We start from the raw sequence: 16,305 nt of genomic DNA, 5'->3' as shown, positions 1-16,305 counted from the left end.
GCCGTTTTCATGAGAGTAAAGTAAACCTCAACACAGTGTATTAATGTTGAATAAGCCTCCTTTTTTTTTTTTTTTTTGTGCAACCCTCATGATTCCTTCATCATCTCGAGAAGTGTGAGCACTTAGCACAAGCACGAGAAAAAAAACAAGAGCTAGTGTTTCTAAATCTTCACGTATGATACTGTATTTATACTTGGTCCAAAAGAGCATTGTAATGCATTTTTAAAGGTAGACATTTATGTAGATCTATGAATAGCTATCTTGATTAGTAGGTGTTTTGTGTTCACAATTTTATGTTCCCTCTCCTAGGAACAAGAGAGTGATGATGTAGAAAAAAAATGTGGTGACGTGTTCAGAAACAGTGAGGGGAAAAAGTATTTGATCCCCTGCTGATTTTGTACGTTTGCCCACTGACAAAGACATGATCAGTCTATAATTTTAATGGTAGGTTTATTTGAACAGTGAGAGACAGAATAACAACAAAAAAATCCAGAAAAACACATGTCAAAAATGTTATAAATTGATTTGCATTTTAATGAGGGAAATAATTATTTGACCCCTCTGCAAAACATGACTTAGTACTTGGTGGCAAAACCCTTGTTGGCAATCACAGAGGTCAGACGTTTCTTGTAGTTGGCCACCAGGTTTGCACACATCTCAGGAGGGATTTTGTTCCACTCCTCTTTGCAGATCTTCTCCAAGTCATTTAGGTTTCGAGGGTGACGTTTGGCAACTCGAACCTTCAGCTCCCTCCACAGATATTCTATGGGATTAAGTTCTGGAGACTGACTAGGCCACTCCAGGACCTTAATGTGCTTCTTCTTGAGCCGCTCCTTAGTTGCCTTGGCCGTGTGTTTTGGGTCATTGTCATGCTGGAATACCCATCCACGACCCATTTCCAATGCCCTGGCTGAGGGAAGGAGGTTCTCACCCAAGATTTGACAGTACATGGCCCCGTTCATCGTCCGTTTGATGCGGTGAAGTTGTCCTGTCCCCTTAGCAGAAAAACACCCCCAAAGCATAATGTTTCCACCTTCATGTTTGACGGTGGGGATGGTGTTCTTGGGGTCATAGGCAGCATTCCTCCTCCTCCAAACACGGAGAGTTGAGTTGATGCCAAAGAGGTTGATTTTGGTCTCATCTGACCACAACACTTTCACCCAGTTCTCCTCTGAATCATTCAGATGTTCACTGGCAAACTTCAGACGGGCCTGTATATGTGCTTTCTTGAGCAGGGGGACCTTGCGGGCGCTGCAGGATTTCAGTCCTTCACGGCGTAGTGTGTTACCAATTGTTTTCTTGGTGACTATGGTCCCAGCTGCCTTGAGATCATTTACAAGATCCTCCAGTGTAGTTCTGGGCTGATTCCTCACCGTTCTCATGATCATTGCAACTCCACGAGGTGAGATCTTGCATGGAGCCCCAGGCCGAGGGAGATTGACAGTTCTTTTGTGTTTCTTCCATTTGCGAATAATCGCACCAACTGTTGTCACCTTCTCACCAAGCTGCTTGGCGATGGTCTTGTAGCCCATTCCAGCCTTGTGTAGGTCTACAATCTTGTCCCTGACATCCTTGAGGAGCTCTTTGGTCTTGGCCATGGTGGAGAGTTTGGAATCTGATTGATTGATTGCTTCTGTGGACAGGTGTCTTTTATACAGGAAACAAACTGAGATTAGGAGCACTCCCTTTAAGAGTGTGCTCCTAATCTCAGCTCGTTACCTGTGTAAAAGACACCTGGGAGCCAGAAATCTTTCTGATTGAGAGGGGGTCAAATACATATTTCCCTCATTAAAATGCAAATCAATTTATAACATTTTTGACATGCGTTTTTCTGGATTTTTTTGTTGTTATTCTGTCTCTCACTGTTCAAATAAACCTACCATTAACATTATAGACGGATCATTTCTTTGTCAGTGGGCAAACGTACAAAACCAGCAGGGGATCAAACTTTTTTCCCTCACTGTATGTCTGTGTCTGCAGTGTGTGTGTGTGTGTGTGTGTTAGTATGCATGTGTTTGTTTGAGAGAGGACAGTGTATTTAACGAAAAGACGAAGAATAAAGATGGGACATCTGTAAATACATCAGTAATTATCAAAGTAGAGCTTAGATGTTTAATTTGTGTGTCAATGCAAGTTTAATATTTTACAGATATAGAACTGTGTTCTCTATTGTGTTCAATAATGATATATAAACAGTTGTTTTACTGTGTTGTTTTACCATGTCAAAGGCGTATACATCAATGGCTAATGGTTTCCTCAAACCATTTTATAGATTTGTCTGCACAAAATGCAATAAACTGAAGTCATTTTATTACAACTTTGCTTGCGGGTGTATTCTTCGTTTATAGCCAAACTATTGAGGGTCTTACTAAACAGTTCAAAGCATTTTAAATGCTTAAAAACGCTCATTAACTTCTTTGGTCCAGTGACATTTCCTAGACAGGGAAATACTTTGGGAGTGAAACTATTATATGTGACAGGGGCAGGAGACCATTCTAGTCAAATACTGGATATAACTCTCATTGGATCTAATTCTCGTTGACTTGTGCTATGAAGCAGGGGCTAGTTGACTGGTGATTAGGTAGTTTAGCCCAAAGGCTAAGTGACATGTCAAGTGCAGGCATACACTGTTAACAGTCCCCTCTAGCTTAAACAGGGCGATTTTACTTGTTTCTGATCTGAAAATCAATAGTTGTTCAACCCAAAAAATACATTGTAGCTTCCCGAGTGGCGCAGCGGTCTAAGGCACTACAGACCCGGGAGACCCATGAGGCGCCGCACAATTGGCCCAGCGTCGTCCGGGTTAGGGGAGGGTTTGGCCGGCCGGGACGTCCTTGTCCCATCGCGCTCTAGCGACTCCTGTGGCGGGCCGGGTGCATGCATGCTGACATGGTCGCCAGTTGTACAGTGTTTCCTCCGACACATTGTTGCGGCTGGCTTGCGAGTTAAGCGAGCAGTGTGTTGGGTTGGCAGGGTCGTGTTTCGAAGGACGCATGGCTCTCGACCTTCGCCTCTCCGGAGTCTGTACGGGAGTTGCAGCGATGGGACAAGACTGTAACTACCAATTGGGACAAGAACATCCTGAGTGGCACAGCGGTCTAAGGCACTGCATCTCAGTGCTTAAAGACCCTGGTTTGATCCCGGGCTGTATCACATCCGGCCGTGATCGGGAGCCCCATAGGGCGGTGCACAATTGGCCTTGCGTCGTCCGGGTTAGGGGAGGGTTTCGTCGGGGTAAGCAGTCATTGTAAATAAGATTTTTTTCTTAACTGACTTGCCTAGTTAAATAAAGGTTAAATAAAAAATTTAATACAAATTGGGGAGAAAAAGGTACAAACATATTTTTTAAATTATACATTTTATAGATTAAATGTTGACCATAGAGCTGTTTGAAACTATGGTAAAATAGCATAAACAGGTTAGGCAGACACACCCCAATGCACTATTTAAACGCAGACTATTAAGACAAGTGTTCTTATCTCACCAAGCAAAGCTCAAAAGATTGTAGCCATATTTTTCTTATGGACAAAGTGCACCAGAGGACCTGTTTTTCATATGACACTTGCAGTTAGTGGTGGTCATTTCACGAGGCTATGTGTAATGCCAGCAATGCCAAGAGTAAAGTAACTAATTAAAACTACTTTCGTTACTGTTATTGGGTAGCTTTTCCGAGTACTTACATAACTTTACTTATACTTGAGTAAAATTTGATTAAAGTAGCAGTACTTCTACTTGAGTAGGATATTTCAGTACTCTTTTCACCCCTGGTGAGTGAGGGAAAGAGGGAATTTGTGAGTGATTGAGTGAGTGCGTGAATGCACTTAAAATAAGGGCTGTGTTTCATGCAGGCTTACCCTGGTGTGACGTTTTGATAACCGTGTAAATCTCTCTAGGACAAGGTGACTTGTATCAATATATTCACCTGTATTTATCCCCCCAAAATGAAACGCTAATTACCTGCTAATGTAGTGATCATAAATAACTACAAATGCCATGATGATCTGGGTGAGACTGCTGAGTCAAGGCAAAGGTAAGCATTTTATTTTATTTGTTATTTTACCTTTATTTAAATAGGCAACTCAGTTAAGAACAAATTCTTATTTACAATGACGGCCTACACCGGCCAAACCCGGACGACGCTGGGCCAATTGTGCGCCGCCCTATGGGACTCCCAATCACGGCCGGTTGTGTAACAGCCTGGAATCGACCCAGGGGGTCTGTAATGACGCCTCAAGCGCTGAGATGCAATGCCTTAGACCGCTGCGCCACTCGGGAGCCCATCTCTGGATTGCCTATCTAATGTTAGCTAAATGTAGTAATTAATAAATTGGCAACATTTATTTAAATGGACAATTCGGTGAACTGTCTTGTGCAAGTTTTAAATTGACACAATACCTGTCAGCAAAGGTGTCAGCTAGAGATGATGTGCAGGAGCTTGCAGGGATTTGTAGTTTTGCATGATGTCTACTTTTATGATAATTATGATTTTTCGAATCTGAGAGGAAATAGAGACGAATATATTGATAAAAGTCACGTTGTCTGAGAGATATTTACATGGTTATCAAACGTCACGACAGGGTAAGCCTACACGAAACACAGCCCTTATTTTAAGTGTTTCTAAAATTAATGGTGGAAAAACAATTGGAACCATTTCCCTGTTTGACCGCTAGGTTTTATGGGTATTATGACACCTCCACTGTGGGGCTCTATAGCATACGAGTAGGATGACAATTTGTCATACATCTTGGAGGACGTATAGTATTATACATCTTTCTCTGAGAACAGGTTGCTTGTTGCGCTGTAACAACAAATGAGAATTATGGGGAGAATTCACGTAAGAGTAGGGGTTAAGGTTAGGGTTTAGGGTAGGGGAGTCCCAAGGATCCCAGATAGCACTGACCATCAGATCACCCACAACAAAGGAAAGGAAAAAAGCACTTGGGCCGCCCCATGCCACCACAAACACTGAACAACACTAAGGAAAGAACAACCTGCCTTTATACAACGATTGTCTATTATATTGACAAGATAGTCAAGTGACAGCGCTAACAATGGAAATGCATGTCTTCGGCTCAAAGATGGAAGGCAGGCGGGAGGAGGTGAGATTAGGTGGGAACATTCTAGCCAAGGAGAGGGCAGATATGAGTGTGAACAGACCATAGAGATAGATAGAGGACTCATCTTTGTACCATTATAGCATCTGTGACAGCATGGGCAGTGCCATTGAGGCTATCTCCATTTTAAAGTAGTCCATTTTCATTTTCTTAATTGGCTAATTGTGCCCAACTCATAGGAATCCCCACCCAATTGACTACTTTAAGTCAAAGCCCTCAATGGCAATGTCCACGCTAAAATGGGTTATATCCATGAGTCCTTGATCTATCGCTATGACAACTGGCACAACTTTTTTTTCAAAGTTGCCGAAATACCATGTGCGTCCACTTACATCAGTGCATTCGTAACAACCTAACCATTATAAATAAGCCTCATGTAGCAAATTAGCAATTACATTTTTTGTTGACCAAATTCAACACTCTCATTGACCTCCATTAAAAATTCCTCACTTCGTGGGCTTATTTTCATATACTGGGCTGCATAACACCTGTGGCTTTGCCTTTTCCTTTGCTTTATACAAGAGGAAATGGGAGAGGACTGGTGATTAGCAGAGTGAGTTCAGGTGTGGTGAATTGGCAGAAGAGGGGGCATGTCCAGATGGTAATTGGGGAGATGTGGAATGACATGATCCTTCAGAACAGTAACAGTACTTCAGTAAGATACACTACATGACCAAAAGTATGTGGACACCTGCTCGTCAAATATCTCATTCCAAAATCATGGGCATTAATATGGAGTTGGTCCCCCCTTTTGCTGCTATAACAGCCTCCAGTCTTCTGGGAAGGCTTTCCACTAGATGTTGGAACATTTCTGCAGGGACTTACTTCCATTCAGCCACAAGAGCATTAGTGAGGTCGGGCACTGATGTTGGGCGATTAGGCCTGGCTCGCAGTCGGCGTTCCAATTCATCCCAAAGGGCATCAATGGGGTTGAGGTCAGGGCTCTGTGCAGGCCAGTCAAGTTCTTCAACACCAATCTAGACAAACCATTTCTGTATGGACCTCGCTTTGTGCACAGGGGCATTGTCATGCTGGAACAGGAAAGGGCCTTCCCCAAACTGTTGCCACAAAGTTGGAAGCACAGAATCGTCTAGAATGTCATTGTATGCTGTAGCGTTAAGATGTCCCTTTACTGGAACTAAGGGGCCTAGCCCGAACCATGACAAACAGCTCCAGACCATTATTCCTCCTCCACCAAACTTTACAGTTGGCACTATGCATTCTCCTGGCATCCGCCAAACCCAGATTCGTCCGACGGACTGCCAGATGGTAAAGCGTGTTTTATCACTCCAGAGAACGCATTTCCTCTGCTCCAGAGTCCAATGGCAGCGAGCTTTACACCACTCCAGCCGACGCTTGGCATTGCGCATGGTGATCTTAGGCTTGTGTGCGGATGCTCAGCAATGGAAACCCATTTCATGAAGCTCTCGATTAACAGTTCTTGTGCTGACATTGCTTCCAGAGGCAGTTTGGAACTCGGTAGTGTTGCAACCGAGGACAGACAATTTTTACGCGCTTCGGCGGTCCCGTTCTGTGAGCTTGTGTGGCCTACCACTTCATGGCTGAGCCGTTGTTGCTCCTAGATGTTTCCACTTCACAATAACAGCACTTTCAGTTGACCAAGGGCAGCTCTAGCATGGCGGAAATCTGACAAACTGACTTGATGGAAAGGTGGCATCCTATGACGGTGCCACATTGAAAGTCACTGAGCTCTTCAGTAAGGCCATTCCACTGCCAATGTTTGTCTATGGAGATTGCATGGCTTTGTGCTCGATTTTATACACCTGTCAGCAACAGGTGTGGCTGAAATAGCCGAATCCACTAATTTGAAGGGGTGTCCACATACTTTTGTGTATATATAGTGTATTTCAATACTCTTTCCACCTGTGTAATGTACACTGAACAAAAATATAAATGCAACATGTAAAGTTGTGGTCCCATGTTTCATGAGCTGAAATAAAACATCCCAGAAACGTTCCATACGGACAAAAAGCGTATTTTTCTCAAATTTTGTGCACAAATTTGTTTACAGCCCTGTTAGTGAGCATTTCTCCTTTGCCAAGATAACAGGTGTGGCATATCAAGGAGCTGATTAAACAGCATGATCATTACACAGGTGCACCTTGTGCTGGGGACAATAAAAGACCACTAAAATGTGCAATTTTGTCACAACACAATGCCGCAGATGTCTCAAGTTTTGAGGGAGCATGCAATTGGCATGCTGACTGCAGGAATGACCACCACAGCTGTTGCCAGATAATTTCATGTTAGTTTTTCTACCATAAGCTGCCTCCAACATCGTTTTAGAGAATTTGGCAGTAGGTCCAACCGGCCTCAACCGCAGACCACGTGTTTGGCGTCGTGTGGGCGAGCGGTTTGATGATGTCAATGTTGGGAACAGAGTGCCCCATGGTGGCGGTGGGGTTATGGTATGGGCAGGCATAAGCTACGATCGCAATTGAATTTTATCGATGGCAATTTGAATGCACAGAGATACCGTGACGAGATCCTGAGGCCCATTGTCGTACCATTCATCCGCCGCCATCACCTCATGTTTCAGCATGATAATGAACGGCCCCATGTCGCAAGGATCTGTACACAATTCCTGGAAGCTGAAAATGTCCCAGTTCTTCCATGGCCTGCATACTCACCAGACCTGTCACCCATTGAGCATGTTTTTTGGATGTTTTGGATCGACGTGTATGACAGCGTGTTCCAGTTCCCGCCAATATCTAGCAACTTCGCACAGGCATTGAAGAGTGGGACAAAATTCCACAGGCCACAATCAACAGCCTGATCATCTTTATGTGAAGGAGATGTGACGCGCTGCATGAGGCAAATGGTGGTCCCACCAGATACTGACTGGTTTTCTGATCCACGCCCCTACCTTTTTTTTAAGGTATCTGTGACCAACAGATGCATATCTGGATTTCCAGTCATGTAAAATCCATAGATTAGGGCCTAATGAATTGATTTCAATTGACTGATTTCCTTAAATGAACTGTAACTGAGTCAAATCTTAGAAATTGTTGCACGTTGTTTATTTTTGTAAATAATACTAACCTCTCAAACTGACAGATTGAAGACTCAATCAATACTTTATATTTTCATTTGTTTACAATGTACCATTTCACACTGCCCCAGATTTACCACTAGAATAACAGTAATCAAAGTCTATCACATTCTTTTAGCTGTATTTTATCAGAGAATTTCCTTTAGCGGCCAAACACAGTAAGAACGCATGCGCAGTCCTCAATCTTTTTTACCAAAGTGATAATGCCATTAGTGGATATGTCCTCCCTATATATTGATCATGAGGGTGTTAGGCTGTACTCTGTGGAAACACATCACACCCTGTGACTAAACTCCATTCAGTCCCATAACTCCAACTACACCACACTAGGTTTACACCAAGAACAGAGGGAGTTCAGAATCATATTTATCAGTATACAAAGGTTCATTAAGTGTGGGATTCAGTTGAAGAACATGGGAGGGTCAGACCAAATTTCAGTTTCCATAAATTACAGTGGGGAAAAAAAGTATTTAGTCAGCCACCAATTGTGCAAGTTCTCCCACTTAAAAAGATGAGAGGCCTGTAATTCTCATCATAGGTACACGTCAACTATGACAGACAAATTGAGATTTTTTTTCTCCAGAAAATCACATAGTAGGATTTTTAATGAATTTATTTGCAAATTATGGTGGAAAATAAGTATTTGGTCACCTACAAACAAGCAAGATTTCTGGCTCTCACAGACCTGTAACTTCTTCTTTAAGAGGCTCCTCTGTCCTCCTCTCGTTACCTGTATTAATGGCACCTGTTTGAACTTGTTATCAGTATAAAAGACACCTGTCCACAACCTCAAACAGTCACACTCCAAACTCCACTATGGCCAAGACCAAAGAGCTGTCAAAGGACACCAGAAACAAAATTGTAGACCTGCACCAGGCTGGGAAGACTGAATCTGCAATAGGTAAGCAGCTTGGTTTGAAGAAATCAACTGTGGGAGCAATTATTAGGAAATGGAAGACATACAAGACCACTGATAATCTCCCTCGATCTGGGGCTCCACGCAAGATCTCACCCCGTGGGGTCAAAATGATCACAAGAACGGTGAGTAAAAATCCCAGAACCACACAGGGGGACCTAGTGAATGACCTGCAGAGAGCTGGGACCAAAGTAACAAAGCCTACCATCAGTAACACACTACGCCGCCAGGGACTCAAATCCTGCAGTGCCAGACGTGTCCCCCTGCTTAAGCCAGTACATGTCCAGGCCCGTCTGAAGTTTGCTAGAGTGCATTTGGATGATCCAGAAGAGGATTGGGAGAATGTCATATGGTCAGATGAAACCAAAATATAACTTTTTGGTAAAAACTCAACTTGTCGTGTTTGGAGGACAAAGAATGCTGAGTTGCATCCAAAGAACACCATACCTACTGTGAAGCATGGGGGTGGAAACATCATGCTTTGGGGCTGTTTTTCTGCAAAGGGACCAGGACGACTGATCCGTGTAAAGGAAAGAATGAATGGGGCCATGTATTGTGAGATTTTGAGTGAAAACCTCCTTCCATCAGCAAGGGCATTGAAGATGAAACGTGGCTGGGTCTTTCAGCATGACAATGATCCCAAACACACCGCCCGGGCAACGAAGGAGTGGCTTCGTAAGAAGCATTTCAAGGTCCTGGAGTGGCCTAGCCAGTCTCCAGATCTCAACCCCATAGAAAATCTTTGGAGGGAGTTGAAAGTCCGTGTTGCCCAGCGACAGCTCCAAAACATCACTGCTCTAGAGGAGATCTGCATGGAGGAATGGGCCAAAATACCAGCAACAGTGTGTGAAAACCTTGTGAAGACTTACAGAAAATGTTTGACCTGTGTCATTGCCAACAAAGTATATAACAAAGTATTGAGAAACTTTTGTTATTGACCAAATACTTATTTTCCACCATACTTTGCAAATAAATTCATTAAAAATCCTACAATGTGATTTTCTGGATTTTTTTTTCTAATTTTGTCTGTCATAGTTGACGTGTACCTATTATGAAAATTACAGGCCTCTCTCATCTTTTTAAGTTTGAGAACTTGCACAATTGGTGGCTGACTAAATACTTTTTTTCCCCACTGTAACTAGTTAGTGTTCGCTTTGCACTAAAATGGGAGGCTATAACACAAAACAATTACACAATCAAATCAAAGTGCTGGTGGAGGGAAAGCATTACAATTACCTTAAACTCATGGTATTATCTATCACATCATACTTCGCATAACAAAACCGCAGCTTCCCTCCCAAACACAGCCACACCTCAAACGACCGAAACAAGGAGCCAATCACAGTTCTCAATTAATGAATCAATTAGCAAGCACTCAATTAGGAGCGCATTGGCTGAAGCATGCACAGTAATCAAGGGCATTCGTCACACCTGTGACACACTCATTTACAACGATCATCCTGTAGTCAGGTGTATACCGTCTGTTCTCATGATATTATATAATTTTATTGAAGGTTGCATTGTAAAATTGCGAAACAGATGCTGACTGGGAGCAGTGTTAGGGAGTAGTTCCACTACATGCAATTCAACTACATTTTGCAGTAGCTTGGTGGCAGTTTAACTAAATTCAAATGTTGATAGTATTTTCAGTAGTTAATGACCGCCGTGCTAAGCCGACACATTCTCGCTCTGGCTGTCACACGGATCTCACTACACTGTTAAAACTGTTTTAAAAAACTGTTAAAACTCCAGAGTGATGTTATTGCGGTCATGTTTTTTAACTTTTTTCACAAGGTAGTTTTGACAAGGTAGTTTTGATATAGTAAACTGCTTTTTTAGAGTAACTAGTTAAACAAACTGTAATTATCTTCAGGGTAGCATTATGTAACTCAACTTCTTCCAGTGTGAAGTAACTTATATTTCAGAGTAGCTTTCCCAACAATGCCTGGGAGATGGTTTATTGTACAGGCCAAAGTACAAGTAGCAATGTTGCTCTACAAAGGGGGTGTGGTCTAGGCACATCAGTCTTAGTGGAAACTCCACCAATATTCTAGGCCTTTCTTATCGAGGGCGAGGTGATATAAAGGCAGGGAAAAGCAATTCTGGTCATTTGTCTGAAAAAGCTCTCAGCATGAAAAAGCATTCCACCAGTCTGAGGGTGAGACTGCCTGTCCTGGTGCTGGTTCTGGAGGTTCTCCTCCTAGCCCTCTACACTGCCTTTGTCACCTATGACAACGATACTAATGCTAAACTGCAGAACAATGAGACCAAACCCATGGACAACGCACTGTACCGAGATTACCCATACTTTGCTGACATTCAGGTGATGATATTCATTGGATTCGGCTGCCTTCTGGCCTTCTTCCGTCTCTACGGCTTCAGTGGGATGGTATTCAACTTCCTGACGGCCACCTTCGCCATCCAGTGGGCCATCCTGGTACAGGGCTACTTCCAGTTCAGCCATGCTGGGAAGATCCACCTGGGGGTTATCAACCTGATCAATGCTGAGTTTGCCTGTGCCGTGGTGCTCATTTCCTTCGGGGCCGTCCTGGGAAAGACCAGCCCAGTGCAGCTCCTAGTCATGGCCCTGCTGGAGGTCCCAGTGTTCTCAGTCAATGAATGGGCCGTGATCAAGTATCTGAGGATCAATGATGCAGGGGGATCCATCCTCATCCACCTGTTTGCCTGCTATTTCGGCCTGGGTGTAACATTTGTCCTGTACAGGCCACGTCTGAACGAGGGTCACGCCAAGGAGAACACCAGCTACCAGTCAGACATCCTGTCAGTTATGGGAACCCTGTTCCTCTGGGTGTTCTGGCCCTCCTTTAACTCTGCTCTAACCCTGAAGGGAGACGACCAGCACAGGGCCATCCTGCACACCTTCATAGGCCTCAGCTCCTCCACCCTCACCGCCTTCGCTCTCTCCGCCATGCTCAACAAGAACGGCAAGATCACAATGGCCGACATCCAGAATGTGACCCTGGCGGGCGGGGTGACAGTGGGGGCGTCGGTGGATATGATGATCTCCCCCGCGGCTGCGTACGCACTGGGTGTGATGGGCTGCACCGCCTGCATGCTGGGATACAAATACCTCAGCCCCTTCCTGGCCCGCCACCTCCGGATCCAGGACCAGTGTGGTATCCACAACCTGCATGGCCTCACAGGACTCATATCCTGTGCCGCAGGGTTATGTGCCATCCTGACAGCCACTGAAGAGGTGTATGGACCCAGTATGTATGAGATCTTTAGCCACAGGGCACCTATGGAAGGAGATCCTAAGCTTCTGGAGCTCCGGGAGTTGATCCCTGGTCTGCAGCCAGGTCTGGGGCGCAGTGCCAGGGAACAGGCCCTCTACCAGGTGGCAGCTGTGTTCTCCACTATGGGAGTGGCAGCACTAGGGGGCGTATTGACAGGCTTTGTGTTGAAGCTGCCGTATCTTGCATCACCCTCAGATGACCTCTGCTTTGATGATGAGCTGTTTTTCAACGTTCCGCCCGACTATGATTGTTCGATGGCCCTAAACGGTCAAATCAAAACTGAGGATTCGACAGCCGCATAGGGTGCTAGCTTTGCATTTAATTGTATAAATAAGTTTAATGCTGAATGACGGTAAAAAAAAAAAAATGATTCGATAATAATGCAGTTTAACAATAGAATAAATCCTCATTCATGGTTAATGAACTGTGTGGCCCATTTCTCTTTCTTGCACTTCTTTTTCCATTATTTACAATCCCACACAAGAGAGGTTTGTTGGACACAAACAAAGGTTTTGTAACCAAATTAACCTTTGGGTTTGCTTTTGTACTTATTTTAAGATGTTATAGTATGCAAGTCTGTGTCTCGCTGCCTGATGAAATCCATTTGTCTATTTTTTGTGGTTTGTACAATTGTCTCATCTCATGTAATGACATACTGACTACAGTAGCCTCACACATCTGACTGTTAAATGTATTGAGGTCAGAGGGCTTTTGTTTTCAAGTGTGATACAACATTGGTAATTTTATGTCAAATTACAATTACATTTACATTTTTAGTCATTTAGCAGACACTCTTATCCAGAGCGACTTACAGTTAGTGAGTACATACATATTTGTATTTATTTTTCATACTGGCCCCCTTCGGGAATCGAACCCACAACCCTGGCGTTGCAAACACCATGCTCTACCAACATCCCTGCCGGCCATTCCCTCCCCTACCCTGGACGACGCTGGGCCAATTGTGCGCCGCCCCATGGGTCTCCCGGTCACGGCCGGCTACGACAGAGCCTGAATTCGAACCAGGATCTCTAGTGGCACAGCTAGCACTGCGATGCAGTGCCTTAGACCACTGCGCCACTCTGGAGTATTACCTAAGAATAAATAAAATGTAGCAGTTAGCAAAACATTTGCAGATGTGGGCACTAAAACCACATGATTATATCATTCATACAATGCACATTCACATAATACAGAATATTGACACTAATTTGATGACTCTATTAATAAAATATCTCTCATTTTACAATCCCACTATTTTCTTTACATTGTTACTGCGGTCCTCCACTATGTTTTATTGCGTATACTCAGATTTAGATAATGTTTAGTGGAGTGGTGAAAGGTCTTTTACAGCTCCTTAAAGGGTCGCAAAGTCTGATGGCCAACATTCAGTAAGCTATTACGCAACCACTAAGGTGACCCTATAGCATGCAGAGAGGCCTTGAGTGAAAAATTCTTACAGTTTTTCTCAATTGCTAAAACACTAAACCCTATTGTCTGAACCAAATGCTCAGTTGCCTGAACCCACTGATTGAATCAATCACTCTTTTGGCAAAACCATAAGCACTTTTCACCTGTTTAGACATAACTTGCCAACACATTTTCATTGTGATGCACCCGTGCTGCATAATGGTGAGCACAGGTGACAAAAGTCAAACACAATTAGAGCACAGGTGTCACCACTTGAACACAACAACTCAAAATTGATCACACTTGTGGCTAATGATGTGAGGGAACATATACAGTAAGCCAGTTCAGAGAGCACTGGTTTGTGAGGCCCTACAATGGATAGAAATCTGAGAGGAAGAGTTCGTGTGAGAGGAGGTCGAGGTGGTCAGCGAAGACAAAGAACAGTAATATCTGATGAAATCAGAGCTACTGTGATTGACCATGTTCTTGTCCATGGTATGACCATGAGGGAGGCTGGACAAAGGGTACAACCAAACATCAGTAGATTCACTGTGTCCACCATAATCCGAAGATTTAGAGAAGAGAACAGGTAATTACCTTTTTTTGACATTATAGTACAGTATGTAAATGTTGACAGCAATTACTGTATGACATACTATATACTGTACCACAGTTTACTGTAAGTAAATATATGTTTCAGTACATCACTGTACCAATGTACTGTAGTATTGTAATGGAGGGTTGGTCTAACTGTTTGTAGGCCTAGTATTCCATGTATATTTTTTGTAACTCCATGTTCTCTTTTTGTAGAATTGAAAGACTGCCACATGGGGGTGGGAGGACAGGTATGTTCTCCCCACACCAAGAGACCCTAATTGTTGATATGGTCCGTGAGAACAATGCCATTAAACTGAGCGAAATTCAGCAGAAGATCATTGAGGACCATTTACATTTTGAGGGTATCAACAGTGTCAGCCTCTCTACTGTTGATCGTGTCCTCAAGCGCAACAGACTGCGCATGAAACAGCTATACAGAGTGCCCTTTGATCGCAACTCAGACAGAGTCAAAGAGCAAAGATTCCAGTATGTACAGGTTGGCATATATCCAGACACATTCAATGTTGATTACTCTAAGTAGTGATTTACTGTAGTGGCCTATTTCTACAGAGGGTTTTTCAACTGGATGCAATGGAAAGACCCCATCAATACATCTACATGGATGAAGCTGGGTTTAATCTCACCAAAAGGAGAAGGAGAGGCCGTAATGTGATTGGCCATCGGGCCATTGTTGGTGTTCCTGGGCAGCGTGGTGGCAATGTCACATTATGTGCTGCCATCAGCAATCATGGGGTTGTCCACCATCATGCCAACCTGGGGCCCTACAACACTCACCAGCTCCTCATTTTCCTCAATCACATGCGAGATGCTTTGTTAGGGCAGCAGGATGAGCATCCCATCTATGTTGTTGTTTGGGACAATGTGAGTTTTCACAGAGCCCTCCAGGTTAGAGAGTGGTACAATATGAACCAAGGTTTTATCAATCTTTGCCTTCCACCGTACTCCCCTTTCCTAAACCCCATTGAGGAATTCTTCTCCTCATGGCGGTGGAAGGTATATGAACGCCAACCTTACACCAGGGTAAATCTCCTGCAAGCCATGGGACTTGCCTGTGGTGACATAGGTGTGGAGGCATGCCAAGCCTGGATACGGCATGCCAGAGGTTTTTTCCCCCGTTGCCTGGCCAGACAAAATGTGGCCTGTGATGTGGATGAAGTCCTGTGGGGTGACCCAGTACGGAGACATGATGCTGTAGCTGAGTAATGCACTTATTTGTATATTTTTGTACTTTATTTTTACATGGGCTTACTGTACACAAGTGGCAAACGCACAAGATTTCTGTTTTGTCTTTTTGTACAAGTGCTAAATGCACAGTTTATTTTTGTTTTGCAACATGCATTTAGCCTACAGTGAACAATAAACATTTATTTCTCCAGCTTCATGTCCTGAGCATTGTGTTTTCTATTTTTCTACGTAGTGTTTAGTGACTGTTCAGTAGTGTTTTTTATTTTTGATTGACTCGGGGCACGATTTGACAACATAGTTCAGTTTTGAGCACAGATTGAACTGTTTTGAGGTGAAAGTTTGGTTTTGCAAGAAGAGTCTGAGGTTTTGTGAATGTAGCTTGAAAATTGGGTTTTGTGTTCACAGTTAAGAGAAAAGGAGAGCAGCTTTCAAGAAATGTCTTAGCAATCGAGAAAAACTGTAACTTGGGACTAATGTTTTTCCTGGTTAGGAAATTCTCCAGATCTTGTGAATTTATTTCCTGACATCAAACAAGTGTTTGAAAATTGAAAGAGGTTGTTATTCTACAGCCAAATTACAGTCGTAAAGAGCCAGACACATCAGTACATGTTATGTTTTTCACCAAAAATAAATAAATAACAAGTTGGCTACATAGCTCTAGTTTATGATCACGTATGTGCAGGGGAGGTAATGCAGTCCTAGGAGGCATTTGTTTTTCACATTTTGTGTGAATTT

The 16,305-nt window shown here is 43.4% G+C and overlaps 1 protein-coding gene across 1 annotated transcript; it reads left to right on the top strand.

Annotated features, from left to right (window-relative positions):
* Nucleotides 1-11,234: 11,234 nt before the first annotated feature.
* Nucleotides 11,235-12,662, top strand: rh50 (Rh50-like protein; the record flags this gene model as incomplete). Its single annotated transcript, XM_084186705.1, has 1 exon — nucleotides 11,235-12,662. One exon carries the CDS (start codon nucleotides 11,235-11,237, stop codon nucleotides 12,660-12,662), a length of 1,428 nt encoding a protein of 475 aa, XP_084042831.1.
* Between the last annotated feature and the right edge of the window lie 3,643 nt (nucleotides 12,663-16,305).

This window comes from Coregonus lavaretus (assembly GCF_964263955.1).
Source record: "Coregonus lavaretus genome assembly, chromosome: 22".
NCBI lineage: Eukaryota > Metazoa > Chordata > Actinopteri > Salmoniformes > Salmonidae > Coregonus > Coregonus lavaretus.
Note: the sequence above shows the minus strand (reverse complement) of the source record. Positions and strands in the feature narration are given on the sequence as shown.